Source organism: Cyrtonyx montezumae, unplaced genomic scaffold (assembly GCF_038088225.1).
Source record: "Cyrtonyx montezumae isolate F1298 unplaced genomic scaffold, pur_monq_1.0 scaffold_8, whole genome shotgun sequence".
In the NCBI taxonomy this organism is placed as follows: domain Eukaryota; kingdom Metazoa; phylum Chordata; class Aves; order Galliformes; family Odontophoridae; genus Cyrtonyx; species Cyrtonyx montezumae.
This window is the reverse complement of record NW_027072089.1, coordinates 29386125-29403680: the sequence shown is the minus strand read 5'-3', so window position 1 is coordinate 29403680 and position 17556 is coordinate 29386125. Positions and strand designations below refer to the sequence as shown.

At 39.4% G+C, this 17556-nt stretch overlaps 2 protein-coding genes across 3 annotated transcripts; one reads left to right on the top strand and one right to left on the bottom strand.

Annotated features, from left to right (window-relative positions):
- Window positions 1-747: 747 nt before the first annotated feature.
- Window positions 748-12989, bottom strand: ELOC (elongin C). Of its 2 annotated transcripts, none has more exons than XM_065753402.1 (4): window positions 12903-12989; window positions 6972-7031; window positions 4907-5050; window positions 748-2931 (listed from the first exon to the last, which is right to left on the bottom strand). In XM_065753402.1, exons 2-4 carry the CDS (start codon window positions 6973-6975, stop codon window positions 2741-2743), a joined length of 339 nt encoding a protein of 112 aa, XP_065609474.1. In that variant the 5' UTR covers window positions 6976-7031; window positions 12903-12989; the 3' UTR covers window positions 748-2740. The 2 variants fall into 2 exon arrangements, with proteins under 2 accessions (XP_065609474.1, XP_065609475.1); XM_065753403.1 differs by lacking the exon at window positions 12903-12989 and adding an exon at window positions 12464-12555.
- A 456-nt stretch (window positions 12990-13445) lies between these two features.
- TMEM70 (transmembrane protein 70) lies at window positions 13446-16254 on the top strand. Its single transcript, XM_065751833.1, has 3 exons — window positions 13446-13630; window positions 14520-14631; window positions 15623-16254. The coding sequence occupies exons 1-3, from the start codon at window positions 13463-13465 to the stop codon at window positions 16069-16071; spliced, it is 729 nt and encodes a 242-aa protein (XP_065607905.1). The 5' UTR covers window positions 13446-13462; the 3' UTR covers window positions 16072-16254.
- The last annotated feature ends 1302 nt before the right edge of the window (window positions 16255-17556 follow it).

Genomic DNA, 17556 nt, shown 5'->3' with positions numbered 1-17556 from the left:
TTGGGAACAAATTTATAAGTTATGATGACGTTTAAAATTCAAATAATCAGATACAAAACTAGCAGATTAAGCAAAAGGGAATTCAGTATTATAGGGGATGGAACCTTAAAATACGCTCTTCAAGGCAGTTAGGAATGCCATCTTCTGTCAGTATTAGGCCTTTTCTTTTTCAGAACTGTGAGTAGTTGCAGTTAGGGGGAACACAAAGACATCTAAACTATGACTAAATCAACAAAACTCTTTAGAACTAGGAAAGGAACTTCTGAACATCATACACGTTTCAAAACCTGTAACTCAAGTGCTTACACTAACACTAGCAATTAATTCATCGCATTCATGAAAATCTATATAAGTCACAAATCCACAAAAACACAAAAGATTTAAAAATTTTCAACTTTGAAATTTATTTAGAACTCAGGCGTTAAGTGTGGTAATTTTCCAATGTCTGTTAATAGCATACCCATGTCACTACCAAATAAATTGCACTAATTCCCTCTGCCCCCCTCCCCATTAGAAATCTGCGGGTTAGTTTTCTTAACAGCCAGTGGTTTTGCAAATAGTGTGTTCTAGGACACTACTGCATTTCCTGAGTGTTCAGAGCTACTGTATGATACATTGAGCTGAAGGAAAAACAATGAAATTATCATTCAGAAATAAAACAGGTATTTTACCTTGCTGCTGAAGCATGGAATAAGAAAAAGCAATGTATTTCAACAGAAGGTTGTTTTGGAATGCTTAAAACAAACCTTTTTTTTTTTAATGACATTATTTTTACTTCCATTTTAAACTAAACAGATTGAGCTTCAAGTTATTAACCTCAAGACTATTAAAAATGGCTGAAGAACTTAAGACTCTCAGCCTGCAACGTAGTTGGAACTTAAACATCTACGCCAGTACCTCTATTGCTTTTAGGGCATATTCCTAGCTGCTCTAACAAAAGCAGCATAACAGGGTATTCCTGTTTGGCGTTCTTTTTAGTGCTCTTGAAATTGAGTTATTAACAGTACTGACCATAGTGCTCAGACATAGGATTTCAGACAATTGCCTTGCAATACACTTCAGCTTTATCATGCAAAACCAATCTAATCATAAACATCCCCACACTAAACACGATGAATTGTGCCAAAGTATGTGATGTGAATTAATGCCAGCTCATCTAATCAACGTGTTGACATACGTAAGCTTGTCTATTGAGCATTGCTCAAGTCCAGAGTAAGTTCATTTGTCAGAACTTAACTCCTCCCTAGGCATACTGCAGTCTATGCAAGTTACCAGTTTTTGTCTGGAAAACCTCAAAGATTGTATTTATGTTGGCAATCAGGCTTAGACAAGAGTTTTACCCGCTAAATTCACCCTTGGTTAATCCATTAATGAAGAGATCCCAGCATCTGTTAGTGGGACTTCTCCATAAAAGACCACAATCACTTCTTAATCAAAAATATGAATCAGAGACGGCTGATAGAAATGCTAACTACATTGTTCTTGCATTACTTTTCATGACACATTCTCATTTACAGACTACTTTGGCAGAAGGGTTCTTCAGGCCGTGATTGAACAAGAAGCATTTTTTTTCCTCCTTTTTTGCTTCATGGAAATTTGTTTTAAACTAAGAACCATCTGTATAGGCAATTAGAAGCAGGAATTACTAAGAACTGATGTGTTTCACTCTAGCATGTGACTGGCTTGCCAATCCTTTTCCTCTAAAATACTTGTAAAAACATTGGAAATAACTATATTACATTTATTTTAAAAAGCTCCTTAAACATCTCCTTAATGCCCTTTCCTTCCAACACAAGGCCTCCACATTTAGGGTCTTTTTCTGTGGATCTAACGGAGAGGTCAGGAAAGAGGTAAAGAATAGGATAACTGCTATCATTTCAGTTGCTATTTTAGAAAACTGGAATGACTGCTAATCTAAAGATTAAATACAGTACATAATCCACCACAACAATGGAAATAAACCATAACTGAAACTATATTAAATTCATATCAGGTCAAGTGACAGTACGTTAAGAACAACTTTATACGTTTCACAGCATATACACAGACTAAAAGCCACTGTCAGTATGATCACAGTGTTACTGTATAGACTAGTGACTTCAGTATTTGTAATTACTGAAGGAGAAAATTCAGGTTAGAAAGGAAAAATGCATCAACTACACTTCTTCACTTGTCCAATCGATGATTAAATTAAAAGCCTTAAACATTGTCCTACATACTCCACTTCCAACTTAAATGGAATATTGCTGTCAGTATGCAAACCTTAGAGAGGGCACTTCTAATCTAGTTAGTATAAGTATGCTAAAGGACAGCCACCTTATAAAGGAGATTAAGTTCAGATGTTTAGAAACTTTAACAATAAGAGAAAGTTAGAAACCCTAAACAGCTACTTCTATTTAACTATTCCTTTTAGAGAGCATTAGGCTAAACTCCAGTATTTTATACAGTTGTATTAAAAGAAAATTCTACCACACCTAAAGGATAAGGCATAGCCATCTACTAATTGGCATATCTGTTTATTTGTCTCAGTTGTGAAAAGGTCCTCATTTGTGTAAGCAGCAAAACAAATCTCAACTGAATGATTGCTATATGCAAAAGGACTGAAGACAATTGCCTCTGCAGTGAACTTTACAGTTCTCAACAGCACACACGCAACATGCTATCTGAAAAAAGTTACTAACTTAACTACATGTATTAAATACTGAAAAAAGTTTTACATTTTTATTATAATTTATTTTATTTAACAATCTAAGAAGTTTGCAGCCATCAGAAGTTCCAGTGCAATTTCAGGTGCAATTGGGAATTCAGGAATCTCCGTAGAGCTGTTAGTATAGCGGACCTTGTAGGTGAAATACATGCATACTTTGGATAGGACATGGGATGGGATCTCTCTAAAATTCACCTCATTTGTTTCATTTTCTGCAAACTGTCCTGTGGGAAAACACACAAACAAAAAAAATCAGAATCTCAATTCACTGCAAAATGAAACACTTCACTACAAGAATAAGGATATTCCCAAGAGACTTACTAGGTTCCATATTCCTAGCTGCTATACTCCTCAGTACAAATAAGGGTGCTCCACATTCAAAACCTTCACAAACACGAGGATCCCTTGTATTATAAAATGTTTGTTTATTTAGGCTGCAACATACTAACATTCTGAACAACTATTTTTTTTAGGTATAATTCTAATACTTTTCACAGCGTGCTCAGCACTAAAGCTCACATTATCATTTATAGAAAGAGGTATACATCTATTTTTTTAGCTAGCTTTCTCAAGAAAAAAAAGATGGTTTACATATGTTGCACATCTGCACATGCACACTTATCAGTTCTGTCTCCTCCCACTACCACTCTATTTCTTGGACAGTTTCAGGCAGATATGATAGAGGAATGAAACCTTAAAGATACATTAACTTGTTAAGCTGTGAAAAAAAAGACATGAAGAAACAAGAGGGAAACCCTAGTTGTACTGGAGGAAAGGTCACATACTGTAAGGGTTTATCCCTGTTAGATTTGAACAATATATCCAATTCAAATCTCAAAATGCAACTATATTTTAACCTTTCTTTTGTGTCCTCTAAACTTGAAACAAGGCACACGAAATCATCCCATTGTTAATCCCACAGCCTTCCTCTACTATCTTTGTCACTACTTTTCATATCTCTCAACTTTAAGCTTATGAAGCTGAAAGACACTAGAAATCCCACTAAACATACACTCTGTATTTATAGGTGACCTAGCAGTATGTGGTCATTCCTATAGGAATATCTCCGTAGGGATCCCTTTCATAATAACCACAAAGCAGAGCTATGTACTAATGGCTACATGTATTTGTGTAGAAATATCTGAACACACGTACTGAAGCCAATTGCCTTGAAGTCTATAATACAAACAATAGGAAGCTACACGAGTGTTAGCATACTGACACTGTCACAGTACTGAAAAGAGAACACACAGTGGTGAAACCATGGCCTGTAGACGGTAAGAATAATTTTACTTGCTAACTTGTTTATCATACAAATGTTTATATAAACACACTTAAATGCTGACTCCTTTACACAGTCACTTTTCTAGCTCTCCTTGCCTTTTATTTCTTAATGTTGCAGATCACGTAACAAATTTAGAGTGCATTTTGTAACTACTCTTCTTCTTGCACACCTGGGAGACAGATATTGAGCAGATCAGATAATAGATCTGCAATATACTGTCATGTGCCATTACAAACTATTAAACTGAGAATTTTAATTGCTTAATTTGCTCAACTATCATTGAACAATCTGAAAGTATGTTTAGCAAATAGATCTTGCCAGCAATTCCATTCATCAGAATAAAAAAGTGAATGACCATATGAGGATCAGAGGTTGACACAGCCTACTGCTAATCAATGGGCCACAACTAATTCTATGGGACAAGGGCAGAGAAGAAGGAAAGCATGCAAGTCAGCTTCTCATTCTCTCCTCCACCCTTTCATGCTTCAACAGTTAGTTCAGACACTTCTTAAAAGCAGAAGTAGTTTCACATGCCTACTAACTTGTGCCATTACACTCAAGGACTCCTTGCCATGAAGATTTTGTGAGTACTGAAAGTTCTACCATGGAGGTGGCATTGGAGTCACTTGTCTTGAATAAGCTGCAAGCTTCACATAATGCCCTCAAGTTCATTTAACAGAGGAAACTAGTAGTAATAACATCATAAAATTACTAACTGTCCAGAAACTTGACCAGAGTCCAATTATATGGTATACAATACTCCACAGAGGTGGATTGTTCCAATGGAAACGGAATTAGTAATGGTTTGTACAAACTATTATTTGCTCCAGCTTTTGCTCACTACACAATAGAAATTCAATTAGTCCAACAGAGAAAGAAAAATACATGAAGATAATTACATGTGTTCAACTTACCTGGTCCACTCAACATAGCTTTTATTGTTCCTGATGTTAACGCATGCTCTCTTTTTACAATGAACTCATGGCCATCAGAAGATATTAACTTCACATACATAGCATCTGGGCCCTCACACCCACCGTATGTCTTCTCCTCTCCATCTGTGATGGAAAACAACAGTTTCAGTACACAATGACTGATTCCAAACACTAGGAATGCAAGCTTCAGTCTTTCCCATGACTATGTTTGCAGACAGAAGAACCACTGCAGACCACCAAAAATAAGGTAAATATTGGCATATTTCAAGAGTTCTCTGAAGAGTTTGGTAACCTATTTCAAAGGAGGAATTTTTAGGAAATGCATCAATTTTGATTAATAACTCCCCTTTCTCCATCACCAAATTCTGATATGATTTCAACAATCTGCATTGGAAAGAAGTTTTCCTTAGGTGAATTCTTAAGTGAAAAGAATTTACTCTTTTAAGAACGTGCTACTTTTTCCAGTCACAAAATTACTGCTATGTCTGGCACGCTAGTTCTTATAACTTCGAAGTCATCTGAATATGTATCTAATATTTTAAAATACAGATTGCAAGATAAAAAAATGCTTTTTGAAGTACAGTGTGAATGAAAGCAAAGCAGATATTTTTGTACTGGAAAACTGAAAATGAAGTAATTCATCCCTCACTGGCCAGCCAGGCCAAGAACATTGGTGCAGACCCATATTGTGACTTCAGTGAAAAAGCACAAAAACCCAATAAATTTGTGAAGTCTGCCCATAACAGTTTTGATTATGCTTTTCTTGTATCTCTTCTCTCTTTTGTCTTTCTGTGTCCCTGCCTATTTGCTTTGACAACATGCTTTCTGGGGTAGGAACCACTGACTACTCTGTACCCACATCATGTTTAGCACCAAGATGACCTTGGAGTTGGTCTTCACACACCCCTATAAACTGCAATGAAGATTACTGTAACTTTAAGCCTTCCTCTCCCTTTCTTTTAAAGTGCAAAGAAAACCCCAATTCAATAAGTGCACAATTTCTATCATATTCAAACTGAAAAGTTAATGTCACATTTCAAATACCGTATTTTCTAAAGGTGTACAGAACCACTACACTAAGCATTGCTTCAGTTCTATTAGAAATTAATAATTGAATTTGATACTGCACATAAGATTTAATTTTCAGGACAGTATTAATTTTGGCAGTAAGGTAAAACTGGAAGCCTTTCAAGTTATAAAAGCTTGGAAAATTATAGCAGGTGATACTTATATACTTCTAGAAAAGTAATCTACTGCCAGGATTTCATCATTGCATGCATGAGTACAGAGACAAAACAAATTACACACTTGACATCTGATTGTTAGTGTCGTTTTTACTTCTGGCAACACACAAAAAGATTTATATTAACTGCAATATATTATCTTATACTGTATCTGGTGATATAGCAAATGCAATATTCTCCCCATCAATTAAGTCATTTCATGAATTTGAAGTTAAAATTACTTTAGTTACTGCCCATTTTAATAACTTGCTTTCAGTGACAAAGATGCTAAAACACTTTCAGAAAAAGTACAGCTAGCACCAGTCTTTTCAACCATCATTTGCAGTGAGATAGATATGACAGTTTCTATTAGTTTAAGTTTCACACACACACACGAGTCAGTCCTTATTATGATCTCTTTATGATCAATTTATGATCTTACTATGATCAGAATTAAAAAGATTGACCTTAGCAAACAAAATAATGAAGAATTTCAGCTGGTATACAGGGAAATTTTCTTGTCCCCTACCTTTTTGTGCTATAAAAACTAAAGGCATCCTATTTTAGCACATACATTTTCATCATTTGGCATGTTAAGATAAATACATTTACTGTTAGACAGATATGCATCTCAATAAACATTCTCACGCAAAAAAATCCTCCAAAAACCACATTAGCAGGAAGTTCCAGCAAGTTTTCAGGCTACAATAAAAAACAGCTACAAGATCAATGTTGGGAGGCTTATAATCCAGCCCTACAACAATTTAAGAGCTAAAATGTTTCACATGAGGAACAGCAGAATCTAAGAAAAATTCACTTACCCATTCTCTTCTTATAAAAAAATTATTTCTTTTCAACAGCAGCTTCTTCAGTAGGAGCGTCTGAAAATACACGAGGTGGTGTTTTTAGTCACTAATACAACTTCTTAAGTCAGAATTAGTTATTAACCTTCATATTATTGTAAAGGCCATTACAAAGAACATGATGGCACAAAGCATGCAATATTATGAACACTAAACACTGTTTTGAAACTGGTGTTTCTTAGTTTTGGTTTGGCTTTTGTTGTTGTTGCTTTTTCTGCTAACAATACCCCTACCAGCTTACCATATTCTAGAATCTCCAAATTGTAGCTTTGTAAAGAAAATGCTTCCCTATGTTTTTTAAGAGCCCTTGACCATAAAGCCAGAGTTACTTCAGGAGCTTATTATGCTTTTATTACCATGGACACCACCTATGAAGCTGTAGTGGGGAGATAAAGCAAGTAAGTTCTGTCACAGCGCAGAAGGCTCTTTAACAGTTTGTCTCCAGAAGCAAAGTCAGACAACAGTTCAGCAAATTGTGAATACAGGAGGGGCTGTTACATCACATGGGTGCCCTAGTATTTGTTGGACATCTCAACAAGTTGGAAAAGGAAGAACAGGAATTCTATGAAGTTCAACGGAAAATGCATTTGTAGAAGAATTACACCATGCACCAGTACTGACTGAAGGCCAAAAAGTGGGTTGCTCAGAAAGAGCCTCAAGGATGCTGATGGACAAGCTATGGGATGGCAAGAACACATGCCAGTAATGTGCTCTGGCAGCAAAGAAGAGCGAGACCATCCCAGGCTGATCAAGGAGGAATGCTGGGAGCATGCTGAGTGTTCTGTTCAGTTCTGGTGGGAGGTATCTGGAGTACTGCTCCGGGTCTGGGCTCCTCAGTACAAAATATACTGTCATGCATCCTGGATTGGAGCATCTGTCAGTCACAGAGAAGCTAAGAGAGCTGGGGAATTTAGGCTGGAGAAGGCTCAGAGAACAATCTGATCAGTGTGCATTAAATACCTGGCCCCCAGGCCGTCCTTCCTAGAAGACTGCAAGTTCCTGACACAGACACCAGTGTCACTTAGATAACCTACACCAGATATTTAATGTAGGTATTCACATGGTAAGTTGACCAGGACTTCCATAGCTTTTAAGAGGAAACTCAGCTTGCTGCAGATATTAGGCAAGTACATGAATCCAAAGAATTGCAGAAATGAAAGCACTTATTTGCATAACAAATGCACTATTTTCAGATTCAGCATGTATTTCTCTATACCAAACTGCATCTCCAGTGTGGCAAAGAAAACTGTGAAAGAGAAATTCCATCTACCTGCTGTCCTAAAATTCCCTTCATGTCTACAGCTACTCTCCAAACATTAACCCAGCACAAATCAATGATGTACTGTTACACACCCACAGGTTCAGCAAAACACAACCAGTGATTCTGGTTGATTACTCAGGAGATGCCTGGGGCAGCAAAAAACTGTTAAGAATTCTGATAATTCATTTAATAGCAATGAAAGGCAATGAGCAACAGCAGGCGCATGGGCTGCTATTACTACTGAGAAGGATCCCAAGAAGGCATGAAAAAGCAGAAGAAACTGCTCCCCAGATCTCCTCCCTCTTCTATTTGTGGTAAAAGCTTGACCAAAAAAAAAAAAAGTAAGCAAGTTGAGGAGGGAGCTGAAAGATTAGGAGGAAATTTTACAAGAGGATCCTGAGTAAAGTCAAGAGACTCAGATCATTGGAAGCTACAGCTCCTTGCTAATGCAGATAGCTGCACTTCTCAACAGTACTTCAATGCTGAGCGTTGATTTCTTCCATCTCCCTTTTTTCATAACAATTTCAGGCAAGGAAGTATGAAATGATCCCAATGGTCACTCGAGCTCTCACAAGAAGGCACTTTAACTATGATTAACCATTCCTAACTATTAAACAATAGATTTTAGGTGCCTGCAAAACACTGAGCAAAAGGCATCTTCTTCTGCCTGCTTTACTGTTGTGTTTGAAAATTATTCCAACTTCACAGAAACATCTTCCCCCCCCCCCCATTGGTACACTTAAAATCTTCTTCCACATAAAAACATTGGGCAAGGTCAAAAATTATCTTAATTTGTGTAAACTACCATATCTTCATATCAAACTTGAAATGCCTTCACCATTTTCAGCAATTCCAGTGACTCCTCCACAGAAATTACATTTGAGCACTGGAACAGTAACAGCCCAAAACTGACGGCATCTTTCATCTGTTTCAACAAGTTTTGTAAATGGAAATAGACCTGTTGGAGAGCATCTGTTGCTCAGGAACAAAAAGGCTGCCTTACATGAATAACCTGAGGGAGCTAAAGCTGGGGAACTGAAATAATGGCTACACCTAAATACTAGAGCTGTTGAAAAAAAAATGCACAGAGAGCATTTTAATAACTTCAAATGGAATGTGTTATCATATGGTGAAAGAAGAAAATAATAACAGTTATTAACTGGCATTTGATCGTATGAAATACAAAAGAAAACAGGATCCAATAAGGATTAGCCCACTGAAGTAACCTAACATGTAAGGAGTGAATCTGTTATTTCCTTGAACATAATAGTACTAGCAAAATATAACATTTTATTGCTAGTACAGAACAAAAATAACACTCCATTGCTAAAAGCAGAAGACTTTGGAAGCCTCTACACACCACTGCATTCAGCTTGGAGGCAAGGGATAGAACTTGGTTCCACTGACAAAACAATGTGTAATGTCAAAAAAAAGGAACCAAGGGATAATTATGATTAAGAATGGGAGTGCAGATTTTCTTACGACAAAACATGGACAGTAAAGAGCATAAAAGGATCATAGCTCAGTGCAACAATAGAAGAGACAAGCAAAGGAAAATAGGAGTCTTGGAAAAGCTATAACAAAACTAAGAAACTGTTAGCAAGTACTGGTTCCCCTTCTGGATCAAGAAGTATTCACTGTGTCATGACACATTATGAAGATCTGAACACAGTTCAGTTCAACACCATTGTTTTGTGAAAAGCATCTTCTTTCCAACAACTACGCCCAAGTTATCTGAGATGGTATTAACATGATCCTGCATGAGCCACAGCCTGTTTTCTTCAGTCGACTCCCTTCCTGGTTCACAAGCTTACACAAGAGTTAGTGGAAGCAGTAACAGATTTACACCTTGAGGTAGAATATAACTCAGTGTCATAAACCTCCATAATTGTCAACACAACACAAGTGTTCCTGTCTGCGTGTTTAAATATGTTACTCTCCTTCTCAGAACCCCAAGAAGAAATAGAATGGTACAGTGAGTTTAGTTTTTATTCTTTTTTGTTTGTTTGTGTCTTCTAAGCATCAAATTCAGGAGGAAAAAAAAAAAAAAAAAAAAAGGCCATGACCCCTTTCCTGACTTACACCCAAAGCTGCATGCTTGCCACCCAACCCTCCCAGAATTTTCAGAACATCACTTCCTTATACACCTTCTAAGCCTGGAAGACTAAAATACAGTTGATGGGCATATGTTAATTTAACTGAACACACACAACTGCTGTACACATTCCAGAACGCCATCCTTTTACTCCAGTTAACACAAGAAACTTAAATCTATGCAAACATTTGCAAGCACTCGGATTCTTTGTTCCCACAGAAAAATGTTTGAAACTCGGATTCTGGTGTAGGGTAACTCGGAAGGCTTCCATTTCATTAGCTGTGCACTACAGGCACACACACGTCTTTTGTACGCTTCAGTTGGTGACATTTTTGTGTTCTGTGCAATCAACTTTTTGGAAAATGTGGGGCAAATAACAAAAATGCCTTCACAATTCCTGGGTTTGCTGAGAGGAAAAATGGGGAATTTTCCGAGTGTTGTTTGTATATCAGGAAGAGTTCTTCAGTAAAGAAAGGCCATTGTGCACAAAATCAAGTGTCTTACTGTGTAATTTTAAACTATACTATACTTACTACTTTAGATCCAAGTATACTTACCTACTTTAGATCCTAAAGAGAAGCTTGTTTAAAAATACCACGTTTCAATTTAGTATTCAATGTTTAGGGTACACACACGCCAAAAAAAGGTAAACATGGATTGAAACATATTTAGAAAAATCGTAAGGAAAACCTGATACAGCAAAATTGACAGATCAGCCAATCCACTAGGAAGGTACAGTAAAGGTGAATGCTAAGTTCAGATATGCAGGTGGTGAGATAGGATGCTGTGCATGGAGTATCAAATAACTCTATTTAAGGTATTCTTTTTTCTTAAGAAGCTTTCTTTTCCAGTAATTCGCAAGGGAAAAAAAAAAAAGTGTTACAGTTTTCTCCCTAACATAGCAGGAAAGCCCTGGTTACTTTACATCTCTTGCTGTAAGGAGGAAAAAAGATGCCTGTATATTCCAATTCCTTAACACGGTATCAATTTCTGTTCTCATCAAAAACTACAATTATGCAAACTACCCCACAACCATGATAACTACATTCTGAGACTTTCCAGATTAACTTTTAGAAGAATGTTAATACAGGATATTTATATTTTATTCTGATTTTAAAAGTATTTCTATGACAAAATTTAAAGTGTACACTGAGAATTAAAAAAAAAAAAAAAAAAAAAAAAAAGAAAAACCCACAGTAAAAACATCTGAATTTAAGCAAACTTTCAAAAGATATTAATGTATTCACAAAGAAAGCATAAGGGGCATGACCACAAAGGCAAATGGATCAGGAAAAAAGATGGAAGACAGAAGAGAGTACCTTAGAAAACTGGATCTCCTCACTGAACCACTATTAACTCTTCACATTAAGAATGTAAGAAATTTTGTACATCAGTTCATCGTCACTTTACTACAATAAAGAAAAGATTTCATGTGACTGTTCTCTGTTACAAAGAAATGCCAGAAGTGACGATAGTTTCTAAAGATCATAGATCTTAAATTTCTCAGTGTTGATAGTAAAACTTAGGGAACCAATTATTTACACACTCCATAGCCAATCTCAAGATATGTCACAGAAAAACACTTAGCCTTTGTAAGGAGCCTTTCAGTTAATAAATAGCACTTCACTCTCAATTATAGTCTTGTTCTTATAGTAGCAAAAGAAGGAAACTTGAGTACATAAATACAGGCACAAAGCTGTTCTTAGATCCAAAAGGTCTCCAACATGTCTCTGTGTTCCAAACTGAAGTTCTGCAACAGCAAAACCAGAGCAAATCCAAGTAAATAGAAAAAGTACAACTTTGCCTACCTATAGCACAATGCTCACCTGACAATCTACAATATTAACCATGCTTAAAGCTCCTTCAAACAGTACTACACGTTATAGGTAACAGTGGCCCTCAGAGCTGCCTGCTGGCGTCACACTTTACACACATGCATGTAAAGCCATCAGTAACTTTGCAAAGCTTGTGGTCGTTCATAGAAAAATTGAAGCCTCCTTTAAGGAGCAAGGGCTGCTGAGAAGCACGTCTTCCTCCCTACAAGTCAGCCCATCTACGGCTCTTCCCCAGCAATCCTGTTTTGCTTACACTCACCGACCACTACAGCCAAAGTGCTTCAACTGGCACTTCGCACCTTGGCACAACAACCCCAGGGAACGCATCCTGAATTCTTTCGGCCTTAGTTACAGCCCTTTCTTTAGGGCACGGCGTGGGATGATAGTGGACGGTCATTCGTAGCGGAAAAAGTTTAAGAGCGATATTTAATCACAACAAGCGTTCTGGAAAGCCCCTTTCCCGGCGCCGCGCAGAATTCAGGGACTTTTACAGAGAGGAGAAACGCGCTCTTCGCTTCCAGCCCACTCCCGGCTCCCAGCCCACCCCGCCGCCTCCCCACGCACCTCCGCCTCTTCCAGGCCTCCTCGCTCAGCGCCCCGGGCCCCTCACCCCCGGCAGCGAGGCTCGCTGCCCTCCGAGGGGCAGAGCCCGGTGAAAGCCCACAGGTGACCGCGGCGAGGCCTCGGCACACACTCACCCGTCGGCGCCGCTCCGTCCGCCCCGCTCGCAGGGCCCCCGCCGTATCGGGCCAGCTGCCCCCCAAGCGCTTCCGCTGGGTCACGGCGCACTTCCGGCCCCCCGCGCCCTGCCCTTGGAAGGCGTGCGGGCGCTCGGCTCCCGGCGTGCAGCGCGGCGGAAGCGGGGCATGCTGGGAGCTGTAGTTCATGGCGGCTGAGGTTTGGGAGGTGGGGTAGGTGTTGTCCGCCATGTTAGAAACAGGGAAGACGAGGTGAGAGGGCAGAGTACGATCCGTACGGTCAGAGCGGAGCCGCGTGCCGCCCGGCTCGTAAAGCACAGCCCGGGCGCTTTGTGTCTAAGGGTTCCCGCGTGGCACGGCGGCCCCGGCCCGTTTCGCGCTGCTTTGCCATTCCCGGCACCCCCGGGCTCCGTGGCGCGGCGGTGTGACGGCAGGGGGAGCCCTTTCTGCGGCGGAACCAAAGATCGGGGCTGCGCTGCCCGGAGGCTGTGCCGCTGCACCGCGCCGTTCCGGTCCCCGCGCCCCTCGCTGCCGGCTGTGCGGGTCGGGACGTGGCTGCCATGCTGCTCCGCGTCGCCGGCTGCTGGCGTGCCGCCGCCTCTCGGCCCGGCCACGTTTGGCTGCGGGGTGCGGCGCACCGCGGGCTGCCGCTCACTGGCTGCCGCCTGGGTCTGCCCTTGCCCGCGGGAGGACGGCGGCTGCGGAGCGGCTGCGGGGCGCTCCCCGAGGTGTGCTCGGCGGGGAGGGGGCTCGGGTTGGCGGTGCTTTGCTTTGCGAGAAAGACGAACGTTACGAAGAGGCTGGGAAGGCGTGTTTAGTTTCTCAGCTTCGCTTGGCACGGAGTTTGCTAACGGGATCGTGGTCTTGGGCTGGGGTTCTGAGAGGTAGAGGTTGTGTACAAAAAGATCTCGGGTTATAATGCAGTGTGTCGTACAGCGTGCTGGGCATGGGGCAGCAGTGTGCTCAGGTGAGCAAGAAGGACCAGCAGCATCCTAGCCCGTATTGGAAACTGCATAGCTAGCAGGATCAGGGATGTGATTTATCCATTTGTGCAGGGGAGGTTTCGGTTGGATGCTAAGATAAAACCCTTCACGCAAGGTCTTGTAAAGCACTATAATAGGCTGCCAAGGGAAGCAGACACTCTCCACGGGGGATTTAAGGATGTGTAGATGTGGTGCTTAGGGATGTGGTTTAGTAGCAGTGTAAATTGGACTTGATGACATTAGAGGACTTTACTGATCTAAATGATTCTATATCCTATAACCTAACCTTAATGTGTAATTCAGGTTGCTGGGAATAGGTTCAGGACACAGAATCATCTGTGGAGGTGGTCCCCTCAAGTTGTGCCAGGGAAGGTTCAAATTGGATATTAGGGAAAGCTTCTTCTGAGAAAGAATGTTGAGGTGTAACAAGCTGCCCTGTGAGGTGGTGGAGTCACTGTCCCTAGAGGTGTTGAAGAAATGCTTAGATGTGGCACTGAGAGGCATGGTTATTTGGTGTAGTGGGGTGGGTTGATGGTTGGACTAGGTGGTCTTAGAAGTCATTTGCAGCCTCAATGATTCTATTCTACAATTCCCTGAAGTGCTGACAGGTACTGATGTTGGTTTTATCTTCCAGGTTACATCTTTTCAAGGGGTAGCAGTTCGCAGCCTTAGCACATCTGCCCCTTCTGACCATCCAGAACATGGAAGACTGGTTTATAAAGGAAACTTAGCAAAAGCAGTGTTAGGTGTGTAACTTGACCTCTGTACAGCAAAAAAAAAAATAATAATAATTTAAAAAATCTGTCTGTGGTGCTCTGTTTTATACTTCTGTGGTTTATAATGATTAATGTTAACAATATTTCTTTTTCAGTTAATTTTAGGTCTGTAGGGAGTTCCAAAGGTACAGTGCAACCCTGTAATCCCTCAGCCTGCTTCTGCTTCTATTGCAGCCTTCAGAGTTGATTACCCAACATTGACCAGCTGTATCTGATATTTGCATTCTGTATGCTTTTGAATGTCACTAGAATGACAAAAGTGCTGTCGGTAATGAGACTTTGGTTAATGTCTCTTTGACCAATTAATGTTCTAAAGACTTAGCAAAAAGTCGTTCACTTAATGTTTTTTGATGGGCATTTTTGAACTGAAGGGTGAAGTATGCCCTGGTATGTATTTAATTTTCACAGCATTTTTAAACTACTGGTTCTCATTGTGTCTCAAGTGTGGGTGATGGATGTCAGTGGCTGCTGTCTTTCAAGCTGTGTTCAAAGATGTCTGCAGAATACTTGTGAATGTAGAATAATCTACAGTTTTCAAATTAAACACAGTGGGGAACCTAGCAAACTCTTCTCTTTAATGCATACTGAATGTCTGATGTGGTTGTTGATGGCAAGAGAAGTTCCCAGCTATATGTTTAATGATTACTCCTGTCTGTGAAGTGAAAAATGCATATATCTGTATAATTGCATGATAGCAGAGTTCATCTTAGAAATAAAGCCAGCTACTAGCTTTGATTAGACCCAGCGTGAATATAACAAACCATAAGAGTGGCAGGAAGAGAGGACTGGACCTCCTGGTACTTGTTAATGGCTTCTCTTTGAGAGTGTTTTAAAAATGGCTTTTCAATAACTTTAGCTGTTCAAGTAATAACAAAAATCTGTAGTAGCAGAATGTAGGTAATTATAGAGACAATTCTACTTGTAAGTATTAACCTTGGGTTTTTGTTTTTGTTCTATGTAGGTGTGAGATTTTTCTCCTACTCCACCAGCATATTCAACCTGTTCATGGCACCCTACCTCATGCTCAAAACTGGTATTGGAACAGACAGCCTGCTTCTACAAGCTGCATTTTATGGGTTGATTGGGTTTTTTACATTTGTTACTCCAGTTACTTTGCATATCCTTACAAAGGGCTATGTAATTCGACTCTATTACAAAGAGGAAATGGACACGTACACAGCTATTACATACAATGCAATCTTGGCAGAAAAAGCAACAGTTTTCCATCAGAAAGATGTAAAGATTCCAGATATCACCAAGATGTTTACAACATTTTATGCTAAAACAAAATCAATGCTTGTTAATCCAACGCTTTTCCCAGATCCTCAGGATTATAACCGTCTCATGGGCTGTGACAAAGCCTTCTGTTTTGATTTCGAGGAGGAAGAGAAAGGTGGTGAAAGTAAATAATCTGAAGATAAGGAATGTCACTTACTGTTCATAGTGCACTGCTGTAAATGTGAAAGAATGTTAAGCTATCTTACGGTTTCTTAAGTATCAGGTAACTTCAGAATTTCTCAAATTTTGGAATGTACAGAATGCAGAGTTTCTTCAGAGTTAACGACACAAAATACACTAAAAAATGCTTCTCTTGTGCTTATTCTTGGTTTATTTTTTATTATTGACTAACCGGGAGAACTATAAAATGCATGGGCTGTGCTGCAAGTTCACCATCTCTTCTTCAAAAGGAGCTATTTATATAGATAATAATCAGGAATGTTCATTACCTGTCAAGTACATTGTTAAGTTTTTAAGATTAGAGATAAGATGTATTTAACACATAAAGGTCAGGCTTTTTTTTTTTTAGTGGAGCCTACTCTTCATCCTATGAGAGTAGGGTTGGCCTTCACTTCAGAAGGCATACAGGTATTACTGCTAACTCCTCTTGTAGCCTCCTTTTAGAGGTCTGTGGGTCTCTGGAAAAGATGGAAAGAATGGCTGGGTCACTGCAACCTCTTAACTATTCACAGCTACTTAAACAGTTTCCTGAGATAGTCACTCTTCCAAGCAGCTCTATTTGCAGAGCTGAAAAAGAATTGGCCTGTCTTTTCTGTGTGTGGTGGAAGGGGCATCTTAGCATCAAGGTCTGTGCTGTGAAAATCAAGTTGAGACAAATATTTGTACCAATTTAAATTACCAGCAACTTGTGGTTTAAGTGGGTTATTTTGGCATTTATGAAAGCCAGGGAAACAAAAGGGAGTCTCTTACAGAGTACTATTTAGAGCTTGTGCCTTTAAAAAATATACCTCTTGGTCTTAAGCTCTGCAAGGAAAGTCACATTTAGTTCAAGTAAAGAACATTAGATCTTCACGTGTGACTAGACTGCTTAAATTAGTTCTGCACTCTGAGTATATGGAAATTGCATTTAAACATTTTTAAACCGAGTAGAGGTTTGTCACAGAAACTGACAGATGCTTGTGTACAAGTGACGAAGACCTGAATATTTTGAAGCTTAAAAAATCACTGAAGAAGAATAGGTGCAGAATTCAAATTGATTCTTTCATATTAGCAGCTTTAAATTGAAAAGCCTGATCTATCTCTGTATCACTAGCCAGTATCACTAGGTAAGTAAGCAGCGATATATTTTTGTATGTTTAATGCATCATACTGAAGGCAGGAGGCCAGTAATAAACAATTCTAATTGCATGATTGTGGTACTTGTCATTGTTGAAGTCATGTTTTACACCAAATTAAAAATCTGTCCAACGTTTTCATGTCAGATGTGTTAATTCTCTTTTGTGCTTGTGGACAAAGTTCATCTTTGAATGCCAAATGGAGAACAAGAAGTAGTTTGCAAGAGTCACTAATGGAAAGGCCCCAACTTTTTATTTACTTACCTCTTAAGCAATACTAAAATCCTCTGCCTTTTCTTCTGAATGCAAAGAATTTTCACTG